Consider the following 21,924-nt stretch of genomic DNA (forward strand, 5'->3'; position numbering starts at 1 on the left):
GGTGAGAGACAAATGAGAAAAAGACAGACAATTAAGAGACAGGCAATGGGTGAGAGATAGACAGGTGAGAGACAGACAGGCAGGTGAGAAACATACAATGGGTGAAATAAAGACAAGTGAGAGACAGGTAGGTGAGAAACAAAGATGAACAAAAGACTGACAGACGGGTGAGAGACAAATGAGAAAAAGACAGACAAGTAAGAGACAGGCAATGGGTGAGAGACAAAGACAAATGAGAGACAGACAGGCAGACAGAGAGACAAACGGGTATGCGTCAGACAGGTGAGAGAGACGAACAAGAGACTGACAGACAGTTGAGAGACAGACAATGGGTGAAAGTCAAACAGGTGAGAGACAAAGACAAACAAGATACTGACACATGAGTAGGAGGAAGACAAGCAGGTAAGAGACAGACAGGTGAGGGACAGGCAGACAAACAGTTGTGGGACAGAAAAAACGGTGAGAGACAAACAAACAGGTGCAAGACAGACAGGTGGGGAAAATAAAGACATGTAAAAGACAAACAGGTGATTTACAGAAAGACAAGTGAGAGTCAGACAGGTGAGAAACAGACTGTTGCGAGACATACAGACAGGAGAAAGACAGACAGGTGGGGAAAAGAAAGACATGTGAAAGACAAACAGGTGATGGACAGAAAGACAAAAGAGAGTCAGACAGGTGAGAGACAGACTGTTGCGAGACATACAGTTGCGAGGCATACAGATAGGTGGGGAAAAGAAAGACGTGAAAGACAAACAGGTGATGGACAGAAAGACAAGTGAGAGACAGACTGCTGCGAGACATACAAACAGGTGAGAGACAAACAGTTGAGAGAGAGACAGGTGAGAGACCGACGAGTGAGACACGGACAGACGGGTGAGAGACGGACAGACAGATGTGAGAAAGACAGACAGGTGAGAGACAGACAGACCGGTGAGAGACAGACAGACGGGTGAAAGACAGACAGGTGAGAGACACAGACAGGTGAGAGACAGACAGACGGGTGCGAGACAGACAGAAGGGTGAGAAACAGACAGACGGGTGTGAGAGAGACAGACAAATGAGAGAGAGACAGACGGGTGAGAGACAGACAGGTGAGAGATAGAAAGACAGGTGACAGACAGGGGAAAGACAGATAGGTGAGAGACAGACGGATACTTTAGGTGAGAGACAGACAGATACTGTAGGTGAGAGACAGACAGATACTGTAGTTGAGTGACACAGACCTTTTCACACATCTGGCAGGCAAAAGGCCGCTCGTTGCTGTGGACTCGCTCGTGTTTTTTCAGGTCTGGCGCTCGGATGAAAGACTTCCCACAAACATCACATCTGTAGGGCTTGAAGCCCGTGTGTATCTTCAGGTGTTCTGGGACAGACAGGTGAGGGCGGAGTCACGGCGGTGAAAAGAACAACCAAATAACTAGATGACAAGTTTTTACCTTTCAGGTGAGCGTGGGTAGTGAAGGCTTTAGAGCAGATCTCACACGCAAAAGGACGATCGGCCGAATGGAGCTTCTCGTGTTTTCTAAACATGGCCGACGTTGGTTAGCGTGTTTAGCCAATGTCCCCGGCGAACGTTTCCCGTACCTGAGTCTGGACTCGTCTAAGAAGGTCTTGGCGCACACGTGGCACGCCAGCTGCTCTCGGTGCCCGTAGAGGAGATACTCAAACTTCATGTCCGCCGTCGCTGTGGCCCAACCGGGCGGCTGCTCGTCTTTGACCTCGCCCATGCTGTCGGCAAACGTTAGCGTCTGGGTGGCGTGGTGTTCTGCTCCCAGTTCTTTTGGCTCCGTCTCCATGTCCGTCCCCACGTCTTGGTCATAGCAGGACACCTGGGGGACACTTGAGTCCTGTTCAGAGGTTCTCCATCTTTTACCACCTTAAACATACTTCGGCTTTCCATCACGGTTTAATTTTGTCGTGTGTATACCCCATTTACGGGTATAATGTCAAATGTTATTTTAACATTTTTTTGTTCAATCTTTGGTTCCCTCAATCATCAGGAGATTTTAATGGAACCATTCACATACAATGGTTTATATAGGGCACAGAGTGGGTGGGTACAGGCAGGCGTAGGGGCGTGATGATTGGCTCATGTGTTACCTAGGAGGTGTTTCCGTCTGTGACGGCATGTTGATATGATTTCACTGCGCTTGTTGAGGGATGACAGGTCTGGATGATATATAATAGACAGTTTCTCTTTTAAGCATAGGTTGCATCTTTTATTACTACTGTTGTAAGGTGTGCTGGATGCAAGAATTTGCCATGTTATTGAATATTCAACATTATTGTCTTTGAGGTTCCAAATGTGCTTGCTGAGTTCTGTAGAATTCTGCAAGGTCTGTATTCTAAAGGAGGCCTTGTGATTATTCCATCTGGCTTTAAACGCTCCTTCGGTTAATCCTACGTACGTGTCGGATGTGCTAATGTCCTTGCGTGTTACCTTTGCTTGGTAAACGACTGATGTTTGTAAGCACCCCCCGTTGAGAGGGCAATCACATTTCTTGCAGCAGTTACATTCCTTATTGGTTTCAGAGTTGTTTAGTCTGGGGGCAGGCAGTCCTTATGCAATTGCTTTGTTGTGGTTTGAAATGATTTGTTGTATGTTATTCATACAGCCGTAGCTCATTTTAATGTTGTTCTTGTTGAATATTTTTCTTAGGGTGTTGCCTTTGGGGAAGTGTTTGTCGATCAGAGTGAGGAACTTGTGGCCGATATTGGTTGAGACGTTTTTGCAGAATGGGGGGTTGTACCAGATGGTGTTGTTTCGTTTTCTGCTCTTTTTTTGGTTGGTTTCCTGGCGTGGGTTCATAGGTGAGGGTGAAGTTGTATCCGCTTTCATCAAGTGCTTTCTGGTACGGGGGGGTTGCTTGGTCGAATTCAGCTTTGCTAGATGACAGCATCGATAGCCTTTTATTAATTCCGGTAGGTATTCTTTTCGTGGTGGTGGGTGTGTGGTTGCTGTCATGGTGCACGTATTGGAGTGTTGTGTTGGGTTTCGTGAATGGTTGGTAGCTGTTATTTCTCAGGTTGAAAGTGACGTCGAGGAAGTTGACGGTTTGCTTGTTGGCTTCAATCGTGATCCGTAGGCCGTTCTCTTTGATTAACCGAAGGAGCGTTTAAAGCCAGATGGAATAATCACAAGGCCTCCTTTAGAATACAGACCTTGCGGAATTCTACAGAACTCAGGAAGCACATTTGGAACCTCAAAGACAATAATGTTGAATATTCAATAACATAGCAAATTCTTGCATCCAGCACACCTTACAACAGTAGTAATAAAAGATGCAACCTATGCTTAAAAGAGAAACTGTTTATTATATATCATCCAGACCTGTCATCCCTTAACAAGCGCAGTGAAATCATATCAACATGCCGTCCCAGACGGAAACACCTCCTAGGTAACACATGAACCAATCACCACGCCCCTACGCCTGCCTGTACCCACCCAATCTGTGCCCTATATAAACGATTGTATGTGAATGCTTCCATTAAAATCTCCTGATGATTGAGGAAACCCCTCATGAAACAGTTCTGTAGAGATGAAGTAGTCTTGTGATTTTTCCCACACATACATATTGCGCTCTACCACGGTATCGAGCACTATTCTCTGGATAATCCAATCAAGACATACATATATATATATATATATATATTATATATATATATTATATATATATATATATATACATATACATACACACATACATACATATACATATTTATACACATATACATTTATATATATACATACACACATATATATATATATATATATATATATACATACACATATTTATACACATATACATAAATATATATATAATTACATACATACATAAATTTCCATATATATATACACACACACACACATATATATATACACACACATATACATATATACGTATACATACACGCATAAATATATATATATATATATATATATATATACATGTATGTATATGTATGCATATATCAGGGCTGTCAAGGGATTATTTTTAATCGGATTATTCACACTCTTTAGATGTGATTAATCATGATTAATCACAGGTTATTACTCGCTTGCATATTTAAACTGTGCTGAGAAAAATACCCTATATTTAGACACAAGTGCAATTTTGTTGTCAGAAGCTAATCAAAGCACATTTTTTTAACATTTTACTCAACTGCAGGGCATTAATTTGCTTAAAACTCGGTGACAGTAAGTACAGTAAGAATTAACAGCACATTTTGAAAGTATTTGCAATGATATAGCAAACAAAGTACGGATAGTAAACACACCCATAAACAACTTTATATTGTGCAGTATTTACATCTGCATTTACTATTCCTTTAAAAAATAAATAGGCACATCATATTATGTTATTTGCATCCTTTAGGTGCATTAAAAATAAGATGAGTCAAATACACATTTTTAATAGATTGTATTTTACACCCTCAACGTTGTTTAAAATTGGTACAGTAGATAGCAAGTTATGTATAAAGTGTCAGGCAACTGACGAAAAGTTTTATTCATTTACTGTGGAAATGTCAGCGTATTAGAGTTGTGGTGTGTTGTGAGAATTGTCTTGTTTGTCCATCCTAGACCACCGTAGGTCATGTGAGGTGCATCGCCAGACCTGCTAATGTTAGCCAAGTTATCTCTTGTGTGTTGAATAGGAGATGGCTGAGGGGAGTCGTGTATGGAACAAACTCAGCTTTCTTGCAAACATGGTATGGTGTCTCAGTTGAGGACTACACGCCTACATTCACCAAGGAATAGCAAGTAAGATCTCAAGATATCCATCATATTAATTCCAAAATATGATCAAAATTATTTAAGGTGCACTAGACAAAATAAACGCAGCGGTAATAATATCAGTACGAATTAACAAAAATCCCTCAAAACAGCACACCACCTATAATATGGGCTTTTTAAACATCAGATCATTGTCTCCCAAAAAGTTATTAGTTAATGAGGTCATTAGAGACAACAAAATTAACGTCACTAGTGTCAGTGAAACTTGGCTATAACCAGTTTAATTTTTCCTGCTTAATGGGGCATCTCCTAACTATACAAGTGCACATATTGCCCCTCCCCTTAAAAAGGGTAGAGGGGTCGCAATATCCCATGAAAATCTTAACCTTACACCTAACCGAAGTAATAAATATAAATCAATTCAGGTGCTTACTAGTATGTCTGTCACACTGATACCTCTCAATCTGGCTGTCATCTATCGTCCCCCTGGGCCCTATTCAGACCTTATGAGTGAATTTTCAAAGTTTGTCGCTGATTGAGTGACGCACGCAGATAATATAATTATAATGAATGATTTTAATATCCATATGAATACACCGTCAGGTCCTCCCTGCGTGGCGCTCCAGACTAAAATTGATAGCAGTGGTCTTACACAAATAATAAATGAATCCACGCATCACAATGGTAATACGATGGACCTAGTTATTGTCCGGGGTGTCACCATCTCCTAAGTTATGATACTCCTGTACACTAAAGTAATGTCCGATCATTACCTTATAAAATCTGAAGTTCTGACTCATTGTCAACAGGCTACTAATACCCAATGCTTTAGCACCAGCAACATTGATGTTGTCACAACTACGACTCTTGCTGGCCTACTGCCTTCGGTAATGTGGGCTCTATCGATATAAACTCACAAACTCTGTTGGGGCGGTATAGCTTGATTGGTAGAGCGGCCGTGCCAGCAACTTGAGGGTTGTAGGTTCGATCCCTGCTTCCGCCATCTTAGTCACTGCCGTTGTGTCCTTGGGCAAGACACTTTACCCACCTGCTCCCAGTGCCACCCACACTGGTTTAATTGTAAAAATGAGATATTGGGTTTCACTATGTAAAGCGCTTTGAGTCACTAGAGAAAAAAGCGCTATATAATTCACTTCACAAACAACTTTAGTGATGCCCTGCGCTACACCCTTGATAGTATATCACCGCTAAAGCCAAAAAAGGCCCTTAAAAGGCGTAAACCCTGGTTTACAGAAGAAAACAGACCTCTTAAACTATCATGTAGATAGCTGGAACGCAAATGGCGCCGACTAAACCTGAGGTTCAGTTCTTGGCCCTGCAATCCTCACCATCTACATGCTGCCGTGAGGTGACATCATCAATCAATCAATCAATGTTTATTTATATAGCCCTAAATCACAAGTGTCTCAAAGGGCTGCACAAGCCACAACGACATCCTCGGTTCAGATCCCACATCAGGGCAAGGAAAAACTCAACCCGATGGGACAATGAGAAACCTTGGAGAGGACCGCAGATGTGGTAACCCTCCACACACACACCCTTAAGACAACCGGTGCAATGGACATCGAGTGGATCTAGCATAATATTGTGAGAGTCCAGTCCATAGTGGATCTATCATAATAGTGAGAGTCCAGTCCATAGTGGGGCCAGCAGGAGACCATCCTAAGCTGAGACAAGTCAGCAGCACACAGACGTCCCCAACCGATGCACAGGCGAGCGGTCTACCACGTGTCCCGACTTTGGACAGCCAGCACTTCATCCGTGGCTACCGAACCTGTGACCCCACCTCCACGAGGGAGAGGGGGGCAGAGCAGAAAAGAAAAGAAACGGCACATCAACTGGTCTAAAAGGGGGTCTATTTAAAGGCTAAAGTATACAAATGAGTTTTAAGATGGGACTTAAATGCTTCTACTGAGGTAGCATCTCTAACTGTTACCGGGAGGGCATTCCAGAGTACTGGAGCCTGAATAGAAAATGCTCTATAGCCCGCAGACTTTTTTTGGGCTCTGGAAATCACTAATAAGCCGGAGTTCTTTGAAAGCAGATTTTTTGCCGGAACATATGGTACAATACAATCAGCAAATACAGTGTTAGCTTTCACTGTTATGCTGAAAACACCCAAATCTGCATGTCTCTAAAGATGACCAACACGTCAGATTGGAGTCACCTGGAGGCGTCTCTAAATGAAATTAAACAATGGATGTCTAGCAAGCAGATTTTTGCATTTTAACGCTAAGAAAATGGAAATACTAATTATCAGTCCTGCTAGTCCTGTTAATATCACCTTAACATTTAGCAATGTTTCATCTCCATAATATCGCAAAAATGTGTCCCATTTTGTCCACGAGCGACGCTGAGATCATTATTCATGTGTTCGTTACGTCTCGCCTTAATTACTGTATTGTATAATTTTCGAGCCTCCCTATGTCTAGCATTAAAAGATAACAGTTGGTAGAAAATGTGGCTGCTATACCTTTAACAAGAACAAGAAAGTTTGATCATATTACGCCTAAACTGGCTCACCTGTACTGGCTTCTTGTGCACTTACATTAAGATGCAACTTTAAGGTTTTGCTACTTATGTATAAAATACTACACGGTCTAGCTCCATCCTATCTTGCCCATTGTATTGTACCATATGTCCCGGCAAGAAATCTGCGTTCAAAGAACTGCGGCTTATTAGGGATTCCCAGAGTCCAAAAAATGTCTCCAGGCTTTAGAGCGTTTTCTATTCAGGCTCCCGTACTCTGGAATGCCCTACCAGTAACAGTTAGGGATGCTACCTCAGTAGAAGCATTTAAGTCCCATCTTAAAATTCATTAGTATACTCCAGCCTTTTAATAGACCCCCCCTTTTAGACCAGTTGATCTGCTGTCTCTTTTTTCTGCTCTGCTCCCCTCTCCTGCCTGGAGAGGTTATGAGATGACCACAGATAAGTCTCCACAGTTCGCTAGCTGTTCAAAGACGAGACCCAGGATGGACCATTCCTATTTGCATCAGTTGGTGGCGTCTCTGCGCTGCTGACTTGTCTACGTTGAAGATCATCCCCTACTTGTCTCCCAATGGACTGGACGTTCACACGAAGTCGGGACCCGGGGTGACCACTCCTTATGCATCCGTCGGTGACGTCTCTGCGCCCCGACGTGTAAACATGCAACAGGATCCCCTGCTGACCACACTATGGACGGGACTCTCACATTATTAACCGTATCCACTCGGCATCCATTGCACTGGTCACCCAGGGGGAGATCACCACATCTATTGTCCCTACCAAGGTTTCTCGTTGTTCCCATTCCGTTGAGTTTTTTCTTGCCCTGATGTCGGATCGGAGCCAAGGATATTATTGTGGTTTGTGCAGCCCTTTGAGACATTTGTGATTAAGGGCTATATAAGTAAACTTTGATTGATAAGGACAATATGACAAGTTTTTTTTTTTTAAATATTTTTCAAATGTATTAAAAATAAAAAACTTCAAAATCACAATGCGAAGTAATCACAGCTTTTTCTCAATACTTTGTTGACAGCAATTACAGCCTCAAGTCTTTTTGAATACATTACCAAAAGTTTGGCACACCTATCTCTGGGCAGTTTTACTCATTCCTCTTTGCACCACCTCTCAGGCTCCATCAGTTTAGATGTGAAGCGTTGGTCCTAATCCAGGATGTTTCTGTACATTGCTGCATGCATATTTCGCTCCATCCTGACTAGTCTCCCAGTTCCTGAAGCTGATAAACATCCCCGCAGCATGATGCGGCCTCCATCACGCTTCACTGGAGGGATTGTATTGGCCTGGTGATGAGCGGTGCCTGTTTCCTCCAAAAATGACGTCTGGAATTTATGCCAATGTCTTCAATTGTTGTCTCATCACACCAGATATTTTTTCTCCTGAGAGTCTTTCAGGTGCATTTTGTCAAACATTTTTACTAACAAATGGTTTCCTTCTGGCCAATCTATTTTACAGGCCTTATTGGTGGAATATTGTAGATATGTTTGTCCTTCTGGAAGGTTCTCTTCTCTCCACAGAGGAATGCTGTAGCTCTGACAGAGTGACCATCGGTTCTTGGTCGCCTTTCTGACTCGACTAAAATGAATGCAGCAATGTACAGAGACATCCTGGACAAAAACCCACACTTCCCATCCAACATGATGGACCTCGAAAAGGTGCTGCAAAGAGGAATGGACGAAATTGCCCAAAGATAGGCGTGCCGAGCTTGTGGCATCGTATTCAGAAAGATTGTAATTTCTGCAAAAGGTGCATCATGTATTGAGCAAAGGCTGTGGATACTTATGTAGATGATTTTGTTTTTTTAAATAAATTTGAAACATAAAAAAAAAATGTTTTTCACATTTTCATGATGGGGTATTGTCTGACAAGAAAAAAATTATTTATTTCATTTTGGAATAAGGCTGTAACACAACAAATGCGGAAAAAGTGAAAAAGTGAAGCGCTGTGAAAACTTTCCTGATGCACTTTAACTGTGGTGAGTTCAAAGACTCTCGTTAAAACTTTAAAACAGAGACGTCACTTGTTTTTTTTGGTATAATCCAATGTGTATCAGCTAATCCCTATTTAAAATTCTGAAGTAAAGGAAAACGTGACCAATTTATATTTAAGTGAATATTGACAGGTTTATTTTAATGTATATTTTGGCCCCTTTATTATAAAGTTGTTGAAACATTTTTTTTGTTTAAACAAAACCAGATATGTTCTATACCAGGGGTAGGGAACCTATGGCTCTAGAGCCAGATGTGGCTCTTTTGATGACTGCACCTGGCTCTCGGATAAATCTTAGCTGACATTGCTTAACACGGTAAGTAATGAATAATTCCGCTGGTAATGACAGTGTCAAAAATAACGTTCAAAATATAAAACATTCTCATGCATTTTAATCCATCCATCCGTTTTCTACCGCTCCTGTTCAAGAAGTCGCATTAATGGTAAGAAGTATTTATTTATTGTTGGTTAGCTTCAGAATAACAATGTTATTAAAAGGAACAAGAGACTTATTTATACTCTAAAAATATTGGTCTTACATAAAAATGCATGCATTTAGTTGTATTCAGTCTTAAAAAAAAGTATTATATGGCTCTCACGGAAATACTTTTTAAAATATTTGGCTTGTATGGCTTTCTCAACCAAAAAGGTTCCCGACCCCTGTTCTATACACTATCTTTATTTCTGTTATGTCGTCTTTAAAAAGTTAAAAACCTAAAGTTAACATTTAACATGTGTTTTAAAAAGATAGTTTTAACTAAATCTTCGCAATAATAAATGTTTTTAGTGTATGTAAACATATCAAGTGTGTGTGCATGGGGTGGCCCCTTAGAAGTCTTGTGTATGAATTTTCAGAATTTATTGCTATGCCCCTGATTGAGAATATTATATATCCTTATTACCTATCTATTAAGGGTTTTGTGTACTTTGTCATATTTCCTGGTCAGTCTATTGATTAATTTGAGCACTGCTGCCACCTCGCTGGAGGTTTGGGTATGGTTCAAGCATGGATAAAAGACACTCTTACTAAAACTCCACCTGCCTCTAATGGACTTGTGTGCTTCAAAGTTTTAAGTGTGTGTACCTTGTGTACATCCTCATTGACCAGCTCTTTCAAAATGGCCTCCTGAACACGAAGCGCCGCATTGGGAGACTTATCTAGGTCCTGATTGGCCGCAGCCCCAACGAGGTCATCCGCGGCATGCGGGTCCTCATGCTCCCCGAGCCCCTGCACAAGCCATTCATGAAAAATTGCAGTAAAATTACAGTATTGAAGCAAAACGTTGGTACTTGCCATACAGTACCTCTGCCTCAGCAGCTAGTTGTGCCTCAGGGGGCAGCGCCATCTTTACAATGTCGAAAGGAAACTTGTCTTTATCCTCAGACGACATGTCCCGTTTCTGCAGGAACAAATATCCGTTTGAAAATTGCTACTGCGGCATCCCCTAAGGTTATTTTCCATGACATCACTCATTTCTCTTGTAATCACATGTTGGTCATGTGATCTCTTCCCCAGCTTACGCAGAAAAAATCAGCTATTAAGCCACACACGTACCTGCGAGCAGAGCTTGTCCAGGAAACGGATGCCGAGGATTTGTCCCGATGACATCATCAGGTTGATGTCTCTCTTCTTGATGGAGATCTTGGCTGTGTACATGTAATTCAACACCTCCTCAAAGATGTCAGAGCGGATAAAGTCGATCTCGATCACAGACGAGTTATCCACCTGCACAAACAAGACACACATTAAGTACAAGTTTCTATTCCAATCGGACGCGCGTGTCGTCAAAGCACCTCGTGTTTCTTGAAGAGTTTCTTGAAGTAGTTGGAGCAGGCCGCCAGAACGCAGCGGTGAGCGCGGAACTTGACGTCTTCGACCACCACGGCGATGTCGCAGTGGTCGCCTTCTAGCCGCTGCTCGTTCAGCAATTTGAGAAAAATGTTCTTGTGCTCGTCGTCTACGTACTTCACCGTCTCTGCCATCTGGACTCACATGCACATAACAGAGATCCACTAAGGTAATGGTTTTAGTTTATATGGAACATGCATACAATTACAATATAGGTCATTTTGTATGAATATTATTATTAAATAACACATTTGAATTTACTGGGTTTATAATCTTGATTTAATTTCCTTTGTGGTTACATTTGAAATAAAAGTTGAAAGAAAAGAAGGGATGGACATAATATTTGGTCATTCAGAACATGTGTCAAAGTCATGGCCTGTGGGCCAGATCTGGCCTGCCACATCATTTTATTTGGCCCGGGAAAGCCTAGACATAATGTATGTAAATATTTCTCACTGAACGTATTTGTTTTTGTGACATAAAAATTGCATGGACTGCATTTAATTAAATGTCTTTTAAACTTTAATGTTATCTGATTATACAAAAACAGTACATTATATTTCCTCAAAAAATATGTCAAAATAGAAAGAAATATTTAATTCATCCAAAATTTTTAATGCATCAGTAATTGTGTAATGATATTATGAGGTGATTATACATTGAAATTCATATATTATTCACTAAAATTAGTTTTTGTTATATCCAGACTTGTGTTTTTACTTTCGTATCTGACGGTCAAATTGTCAGAGGCTGTCACGTGACAACCTCTGAGGAAGAAACCGTCAGGTACGGAAGTAAACACACCGGTCTAGATATCAGAATAACAAATTGCATAATTTTTTGAAGGCCTAATGAACCTCTTTGGATTGTGATTTTTGGATTTGGATCTGTGTTTTATGTTGCATGATTGTACCAAGAAAAATTCCTAGTTTGTGAACCCGTTCTCAAAAAATGGTATTAAAACTATTCTGATGGATATTATTCACTGTTACAAATGGCCGTCTGAGAGCAGTCATTATAATGTGGCCCCGAATGAAAAGGAGTTTGACACCCCTGATTTAGAATTAATGGTGTGCAATACTTGACTACAACCAGCATAAGCCCAATTGCTTAAATTTCAATTAGGTTTGCCAAGTAAAGAAGAACATGGCGTCAACTGCAAATATCATAGGTGAACACATCTAAACTCCAGCAACATTAACCCCAACTCTGTATAGACCACAATACAACATTTCGCTCTACAAGACCCTGGTTTCCACTTACGTGGACATTATGCTTCTAATGAGTGGTGGAGACAGAGTATAACACAATAACACATTGTGTTAGAATCAAAATGGCTGAAAACAACCAAAATTTTCATCATGTTTTTGTTTTTATAGTTATTGGATCCCAAAGAGCCAAGATAAATAGAAAATGCATGACATACAAAAGTTTGGGTTATAGAAAGCTACTCTGATTAAAGTGTGTGTATCTCTATTTCTATTAATCAGGGGTGTCCAAACTACAGCTCGTGGCCAAGTGCGGCCCGCCGGCATCTACAGCGTGGCCCAAGAGACCTCACAAGTTTAATAAGAAGTCTGGCCCACAATGTCTCGTGGATACTTTCAATTGTCCTAAAATGCAGTCACTGTAAACAGGTCGCCATTTTGTGGGAAATTATTGTAAAGTTGGTAAATGACTCAGTTTTACTCTGAGGTTTTAAAAATTTGTATTCCTTTTTGTGAAACAATTCAAACACCCATTCCCACTGGTGTTACAAAAAAAAATAACCTGACTCTCGCCAGATTCTTCAAGTTCGCTGAGCTCGACACAGGGATGTGGGATCAATGGAAACGCAAACTCCTTCAAGATAATAATAATAATAATGGATTAATTTATATCGCGCTTTTCTATTATTAGATACTCAAAGCGCGCACAGAGAAGTGGGAACCCATCATTCATTCACACCTGGTGGTGGTAAGCTACATCTGTAGCCACAGCTGCCCTGGGGTAGACTGACGGAAGCGTGGCTGCCAGTTTGCGCCTACGGCCCCTCCGACCACCACCAATCATTCATTCATCATTCATTCACCAGTGTGAGCGGCACCGGGGGCGAGGGTGAAGTGTCCTGCCCAAGGACACAACGGCAGCGATTTGGATGTTAATAGGTGGGAAGCGAACCTGCAACCCTCAGGTTTCTGGCATGGCTGCTCTACCCACTACGCCATTCCACCCCAAGATAGCAAAAAATAATTAACCAATCAGGATCGCCGGGCGGGATTTCATAGATGTGACGTGGCGCCGAAGCGACTGTTTGATTCAAACAACAATGGCGGCACACAGAGAGGAGTCGTGTGCTGACATTGATTCTGCCATTGCAACTGTTTTGTCGAATCTATCCCTTATTATTCTTGAAAAGATGAACAGGGAACGGTTTTGAAGGCATTTATTGATGGCAAGGATGGTTTAGCTTTTCTTCCGACCGGGTTTGGCAAAACCTTGATTTACCAAATCGCTCCACTGGTGGTGAAGGAAATGGGACGAGTGCAGAACCCAGTCGTTATAATTGTTTCCCAGCGTCGCTCTCATTTTAATTTTACTGAGGGAACTTTCCTGAAGAAATCAATAAAGTACTATCTATCTATCTGCGTCACGGCTTGATTTTGATGTGAGTTGTTGAAGTAGCACGTCATTCAAGATAACGGACAAGTGTTTTACCTAATCACATACAATGATTTTGTTTTACAAGGCCCCGCCTTCTGAAATAAATCTCCTATTGAGAAGTCCCAGATCCTTGTGTGGAGCTCAGCGATCTACAAGGATCTGGCAAGAGTCAGGTTACGAATAAACTATATCCAACACAGAAAATTAAAACACGTGGTCTCACATAACACACAACCTGCTGACTGAATTAAAAAAATTTCCAAGCAGTATACACAATTTAAAATGACACCCATTTAAATCCACTACCAAGCCTGATGTGAAAAACACTCTCTCCACACTTTGACATGTTTAATGCATTTTAGCTGTTTGATATTTCTGATTGATTACAAAACTTAAAAAGAGGTCACCACATGAGTAAACAAGGTACCATGGTTCTTCTTCTTCTTTCAGCGTCATCAGGAGGGATGGTAGCTGCCAGGAACTTGTCCAGAAACTTGTGGGCAACAACTTGTCTATTCTCTTTTGGGGTTCCGTGTGTTTATGTCTGTGTGGATTTGTGTGTTATCTTTGTATGTAGAGGTTCACATACTCTCTGAGCATTTAATGTTTCGTCGTTCAAGTTTCATATTGTAGTGTCGTCTCAGTCTGATGCTGGGTTAATAACAGTTAGGTGTTGTTTTTCAGTCTGTCGGCTATAGCTGGCTCAAATCAATGCAAACTGAAGTGAGTCTTATCATTTGCTGATAATATTGTGAATCCTACATTCTTTATTTCGGCACAAATGTTTGATGTTACAATCAACGCTCTGCTGTCTGGCAGAAAAAAAGTGTTGTAATGTGTGTATTCGTGTGTATCCATCCATATGGGTTTTACCACAGGTTTAACTGTATTTTTAAATGTTTGGCAAACTTCCTTTTTCAGTTTGCTATGAAATTAATATGCAGAATTAAATCACTGTGATCGCCGATTTCGTGTAAAATCGATCAGCACGAGCGCACTGGAGTTGGAATAAATATAAAATAAAAAACATAGGTTTTGCCCTAAAACTGAAGTTAGTGTAATGATTTCAGTATCAAATATATTTAGATGCTTTATCTAATTAGATTACTTTTATATTTAATATATATCTACACTGATATTGTATAGTGGGCAGCACGGTGGTACAGGTGTTACTACATGTGCCTCACAATACGAAGGTCCTGAGTAGTCCTGGGTTCAATCCCGGGCTCTGGATCTTTTTGTGTGGAGTTTACATATTCTCCTCGTGACTGTGTGGGTTCCCTCCGGGTACTCCCGCTTTCTCCCACTTCCAAAGACATGCACCTGGGGATAGGCTGATTGGCAACACTAAATTGGTCCTATTGTGTGAATGTTGTCTATCTGTGTTGGCCCTGTGATGAGGTAGCGACTTGTCCAGGGGGTACCCCACCTTCCGCCCGAATGCCGCTGAGATAGGCTCCAGCACCCCCACCCCGCGACCACAAAAGGGAAAAGCACAAAAGTGATTCTCAACCTTTTTTCAGTGATGTACCCCCTGTGAAGATTTTTTTAATTCAAGTACCCCCTAATCACAGCCAAGCATTTTTGCTTGAAAAAAAAAGAGATAATGAAGTGAAATACAGCACTATGTCATCAGTTTCTAATTTATTAAATTGTGTAAAAGTGCAAAATATTGCTCATTTTTAGTGGTCATTCTTGAACTATTTGGAAAAAAAGATATAAAAATAACTAAAAACTTCTTGAAAAATAAACAAGTGATTCAATTATAAATAAAGATTTCTACACATAGAAGTAATCATCAACTTAAAAGGCCCTCTTTGGGAATTGTAATAGAGATCCATCTGGATTCATGAACTTAATTCTAAACATTTCTTCACAAAAAGAGAAATATTTAATATCTATATTTATGGAACATGTCCATACAAAATCTAGCTGTCAACACTGAATATTGCATTGTTGCATTTCTTTTCACAGTTTATGAACATACATTCATATTTTGCTGAAGTGTTACTCAATAAATATATTTATAAAGGATTTTTCAATTGTTTAGAATATTTAAAAAAAATCTCACGTACCCCTTGGCATACCTTCAAGTACCCCCAGGGGTACGCGTACCCCCATTTGAGAACCACTGGTATAGTGTATATACATTATGTGTGGGTGTACAGGACTGTCTCAGAAAATTTGAATATTGTGATAAAGTCCTTTATTTTCTGTAATGCAACTAAAAACATGAAAATGTCATACATTCTGGATTCATTACACACCAACTGAAATATTGCAAGCCTTTTATTATTTTAATATCGCTGATTATGGCATACAGCTTAAGAAAACTCAAAAATCCTATCTCAAAAAATTAGAATATTTCCTCAGATCAAGTAAAAAAAAAAAAAGATTTATAACACCAAAACTAGGGCTGGGCAACAATTGAAAATTTTAATCAAAGTTAATCGCACTATTTGTCCAATTAATCGCGATTAACTGCATTTTATACGCAAAGCCCAATAATGAATTCAAAAGTAGTGTGTAGTGCACCTTTATTGGAATATTCTCACACATGAACAAAAGCGCCAAAACATTTGTTGTGCAAACACAATTTAAATCAGTCCTTGTTAAACAGTAGCAGTTAAATAGCATATTTTATGAAAATCAACTAAAAAAATGTAAATACAAACATTTAAGCTTATTGCCACTGCCAGGGTATTTAAGTTATCCTGTTTGTTATGGAAAATAAATATAATCTACATACAAATCTCTGAACCACAATCATAACATCTGAACAGGCAATTTCTGAGGTAACAGCAGAAACATTGTTTTTTATCGGGGATCTTATGTTTAAAAAACCTTTATTATAGGTAGTGGGCTGTTTTAAGGAATTTTTGATCAAATTATCCGCGGTAGCAATATTAATAATGTTGTGTTTATTCTGCGTAGTGCACTTAGAATAATTATGACCATATCTAGGAATTGATATGATGGGAATTTTCCGATTGTTTGCTTGGTGCTTTGATAAACTGAACGCATCATATATATGGTACTATATTGTGATGTTATGAGCCAGGGGAAAAAATAACTACTCTACCCAGCATGCAACAGGAGTGACGAGCATGCGCGGTAGCCCGGTATAGGTTGTGTCGCCATGACGGCATCTTGTATGTTGTGATATGCACGCTCTGAAAGTAAACGTTAAGAATTCAGCCAACACTCCTCGTCTGCATTATTCATAAATAGACAGACAACACATATACTCCGCTGCTTCACAGGCCGCTGGATGTAGCCGGCAAAGTATTCCCATGCTTGCTAGCCGGTCTAGCAAGCAAGCGTCATTCAGTCCAAAACGGCCCGATCTATCCACATTCAGAATTGTCTGGCGGTCGTAAATGATCCCGGAGTGACCACGCTGTAAGCCAGCCATGAAATTTGCAGAATTGTCCGGTATTTTTCCCAAATGTTCCATCTTTACCAAGAGCCCCTCGGAGCCGAAGCTTATCCGGGCGACGCCATCTTGTTAAGAAAAGGCGTTAACAAAATAAAAGCATGTAAATAACATACGCAAATGTGCGATGAAATAATTGTCGGCGTTAATAGATTGATGAGTTAACTCGTAATTAACGCACTAATTTGCCCACCCCTAACCAAAACAAAATCAAACATTTGAAAATGTCAATTAATGCACTTGGTTGGAAATCCTTTAGCATGGATTACTGCATCAATGCGGTGTGGCATGGAGGCAATCAGCCTGTGGCATTGCTGAGGTGTTATGGATGCCCAGGATGCTTCAATAGCGGCCTTTACCTCATCTGCATTATTGGTCTGGTGTCTTTCAGCTTCTTCTTCACAATACCCCACAAATTCTCTATGGGGTTCAGGTCAGGGGAGTTGGCAGGCCAATCGAGGACAGTATTGTCATGGTCAGTACACCAGTTACTGGTGGTTTTGGCACTGTTGCCGGATCATGCTGGAAAAATAAATCATCATCTCCATAGAGCTAAAGGAAAAATTCAAATTTTGGGAGATAGGATTTTTTAGTTTTCTTAAGCTGTATGCCATAAAAAGCAATAATAAAATAAAAGGCTTGCAATATTTCAGTTGATGGGTAATGAATCCAGAATGTATGACATTTTCATGTTTTTAGTTGCATTACAGAAAATAAAGGACTTTATCACAATATTGTAATTTTCTGAGACAGTCCTGTACATACCACATATATAATATATTTATATGTATATAATAATGCTTTACATATTGTTGTATTAATACATGTAAAGGGAAAAAAATAAATGTCTGCTTTCCATCCATCCATGAATTGATTTATGTGGACCCTGACTTAAACAAGTTGAAAAACTATTTCGGGTGTTACCATTTACTGGTCAATAGTACAGAACATGTACTGAACTGTGCAATCTACTACTAAAAGTTTCAATCAATTTCTACCACTTATCCCTCTTGGGGTTGCGGGGGCTGCTTTTTTCACCCAATGTGGCCCCCCGTTACAAAGTTTGGACATTCTGCTATTAAAGTCCAAAGGTACTTCATACCGACGGCCATCAGACTGTATAATGCATATGTCCTTCTTGACTGCACTTAAATGTAGAATATAAGTAGAAAATATTTATATTATTCAAATATTATATACATGTTATACATTATTTATTATTATTATTGTCTATTGTGAGCGAACTGTGGTGCTAAATTTCCCCCAGGGATCAATAAAGTATTTTCTATTTTGTTCTAAATCAACATCATTTAATAACATTTGGTAAAAATCCTATCTTTTGTGGACTAAAATGACAAAATTGTTTTTTTTATTACAAAGGAACAAAACAAAATGTATTTAGGATTTTAATATCAAAACCGTGGGGTTAATTATGCTAAAATGTAAACAACCTCCACGTTAACATGTGGAGCGCGAGCACGCGCCTCAGAGCGTGTGTGTATGCTTCACGTGACGTCACGAGTGGCAAGTTGCAAGGAGCTAACAATTAGCATGTAGCGGCTAAAAGTCAAAGCAGGACCATTTAACCGCAGCAGAAATATCCAAGAGGACATTAAGAGGTTCAGTAAAAGAGGGAACATACGAGCCCGGACTGGAAACGTAAACGTTTTTCGTGTTAACAGCATCTTCTTCGTCAGTGCCAAGGAGCTCAGTAAGGGTGACATGACGAGCCATTACGTTGAACAAACAGCAGGCCATGAAAGTGTCGCCCTGGCTCACAATGGACTTATCCAGGCAGAAATCCGGGACTGTTAGGGACATAAGGCTGGTGTTAGTCTAGTTAAATGGCGGGCGTGCGGCCTGGTGCTCCCACAGGACACAAAATGGCGATTTCCTCCAAGCGTCCGCCATTCTCGTTGGTTTCAAACTCGTCTGCGCGCGGCCGGCTCGCGGGCTCATCCCGGGAGCGAGACACAGGCACGCGGGCAACACGAACGAGAGGACACGCGAGCGAGCGGCCATGAGCGGCTCGAGAACGCGCAGCCATCCCCGCCGAGTAGAGCGCGGAGGGCGCGGGCGCGGGCTCTTACCTCACTACGAGCCGGTGTCAGCAGGCTCTTTGGCTCGGTTCTCTTAACGTAGGCGCGGGAACACTTTGACCGCTTGTTGTTGCTGTTATTGTGTTGTTGTTTTTGTTGTTGTTGTTGCCGAGGACGAGCACAGGGCTGAGGCCGCGCTTTGCGCTTGCTCGCTCACTGCGGGGGCACGTACAGATCCCGGACAGAGGGCCCTCATCACGCATGCGCACTGGCCTGGAGATATGTTCACGTGGTGTCAGTTCTGACCCGGTTAATAAAGTTTGAGTACCTTTGCAGTACTGTGACGTCATCTGGAGTATTATATGATGTATAGTACTGGTTAAAAAGTCTGTTTACTACTTGCTGAAAGTTACACTTATTAAACCAAAAACTATAACAAGAACACAGGCAAGCTTAGTGGTGCGGCTTCAGCATTAATTGAAAAAGTTGATAAAACACAGTAAATGGGCAAAAATTATGAAAAACAAATGTTCTTTAGACTTTTTATTTTTGGAGGGAAGTGTTGTTTTACAATAAAAACCTACAGATTACAGTCTTAGAAATCCATCCATCCATCCATTTTTTACCCCTTATTCCCTTCGGAGTCGCGGGGGGCGCTGGTACCTATCTCAGCTACAATCGGGCGGAAGGCGACGTACACCCTAGACCAGTGGTCCTCAATCTTTTTTCAGTGATGTACCCCCTGCGAACATTTTTTTAATTCAAGTACCCCCTATTCAGAGCAAAGCATTTTTCGTTATAAAAGAGATAAAGAAGTAAAATACAGCACTATGTCATCAGTTCCTGATTTATTAAATTGTATAACAGTGCAAAATATTGCTCATTTGTAGTGTTCTTTCTTGAACTATTTGGAAAAAAAGATATAAAAATAACTAAAAACTTGTTGAAAAATAAACAAGTGATTTTAATTATGAATAAAGATTTCTACACATAGAAGTGATCATCAACTTAAAGTGCCCTCTTTGGGGATTGGAATAGAGATCCATCTGGATTCGTGAACTTAATTCTAAACATTTCTTCACAAAAAAGAAATCTTTAACATCTATATTTATGGAACGTGTCCACAAAAAGCTAGCTGTCAACACTGAATATTGCATTGTTGCATTTATTTTCACAGTTTATTAACTTAAATTTATATTTTGTTGAAGTATTATTCAATAAATATATTTATAAAGGATTTTTGAATTGTTGCAATTTTTTAGAATATTTAAAAAAAATCTCACGTACCCCTTGGCATACCTTCAAGTACCCCCAGGGGTACGCGTACCCCAAATTGAGAAACACTGCCCTAGACAAGTCGCCACCTCACCGCAGGGCCAACAGAGATCGACAGAATTCACACACTAGGGCCAATTTAGTGTTACCAATCAACCTATCCCCAGGTGCATGTCTTTGGAGGTGGGAGGAAGTCAGAGCACCTGGAGGGAACCCGCGCATTCACAGGGAGAACATGCAAACTCCACACAGAAAGATCCTGAGCCGGGGATTGAACCCAGAACTACTGGACCTTCGTATTGTGAGGCAGACGCACTAACCCCTCTTCCACCGTGAAATTCTCTTTTAGAAATACGACTGTAAATCTCTCACAATCACAGCGTTTGAAGCAATGCTAATTTAGCATTTATCTCTGGGTTTTTAAATAAGGAAAGACGCGATGCCTCTACATCAAATTAAGACTAATACAAAGAGCAGGTTGACTCACTGTTGAATACAAGTTTAGCAGAGTCCATCCATCCATTTCCTACTTACTGCTTGTCCCTTTTGGAGTCGCAGGGGTGCTGGAGCCTATCTCAGCTGCATTCGGGCGGAAGGCGGTGTACACCCTGGACAAGTTGCCTCCTCATCGCAGGGCCAACACAGATAGACAACGTTCACACTCACATTCACATTCGGTTGTGAATCAACCGATCCCCGGGTGTATGTCTTTGGAGGTTTAGATTGATTGAGACTTTTATTAGTAGATTGCACAGTACAGTACATATTCTGTACAATTGACCACTAAATGGTAACACCCAAATAAGTTTTTCCACTTGTTTGAGTCGGGGTCCACGTTAATCAATTTATAGTAGGTGGGAGGAAGCTGGAGTACCCGGAAGGTACACACACAGGATCGAACCCAGGGCCTTCGTATACAAAGTTTGAAAATAAGAAAATAAAACACTGTACTTTAATCAAGTGATTCTTTGGCGTACCTACCATGAATTGATTAACGTGGACCCCGACTTAAACAAAGTTGAACAACTTATTCGGGTGTTACCATTTAGTGGTCAATTGTACGGAATATGTACTGTACTGTGCAATCTACAAGTAAAAATTTCAATTAATCAAAAAAGTACCACTACATGGAATAGCAATCAACCAAATATTATTAGCAGCAGAGTAGAAAGCCTCAACAAGCTTTGTAGATGCTAAAGATAGCTAGTGAGCTTGTTTCGGTGCTCCTAATCGTCTCTACGTCCTGCAACTCAGTGCAGCGTTTCAGCAAGAGGAACAGCAACTACCTGCGGCTGAGGCAAGCGTTCAACACATATTTTTTTCATATTCCATTTACACCTCTCCCTTGTTTTTAATGAATACTTAGGCATATTATGCTATTGAATTTTAATGTGGGTCATAATGGTGGTACTTGGAGAGCCAAGATTTT

General features: G+C 40.6%; 1 protein-coding gene across 3 annotated transcripts in view; it reads right to left on the reverse strand.

Moving 5' to 3' along the window:
* Nucleotides 1-19,484, reverse strand: part of zbtb14 (zinc finger and BTB domain containing 14) — a 24,647-nt gene extending 5,163 nt beyond the window's left edge. Inside the window, exons 1-8 of one of the 3 annotated variants that reach the window (XM_061921794.1) lie at nt 19,272-19,484; nt 11,048-11,236; nt 10,809-10,979; nt 10,558-10,653; nt 10,338-10,481; nt 1,588-1,832; nt 1,440-1,525; nt 1,227-1,366 (exon numbers count right to left, since the gene is read on the reverse strand). In XM_061921794.1, the coding sequence (XP_061777778.1) occupies nt 1,227-1,366; nt 1,440-1,525; nt 1,588-1,832; nt 10,338-10,481; nt 10,558-10,653; nt 10,809-10,979; nt 11,048-11,236 (1,071 nt within the window). In that variant the 5' untranslated portion in view covers nt 19,272-19,484. Of the gene's footprint in view, nt 1-1,226; nt 1,367-1,439; nt 1,526-1,587; nt 1,833-10,337; nt 10,482-10,557; nt 10,654-10,808; nt 10,980-11,047; nt 11,237-14,172; nt 15,192-18,823; nt 19,184-19,271 lie in introns of those variants that run through there. The other 2 variants (XM_061921795.1, XM_061921793.1) reach the window with 2 other exon arrangements.
* Between the last annotated feature and the right edge of the window lie 2,440 nt (nt 19,485-21,924).

Source organism: Nerophis ophidion, linkage group LG15 (assembly GCF_033978795.1).
Source record: "Nerophis ophidion isolate RoL-2023_Sa linkage group LG15, RoL_Noph_v1.0, whole genome shotgun sequence".
NCBI lineage: Eukaryota > Metazoa > Chordata > Actinopteri > Syngnathiformes > Syngnathidae > Nerophis > Nerophis ophidion.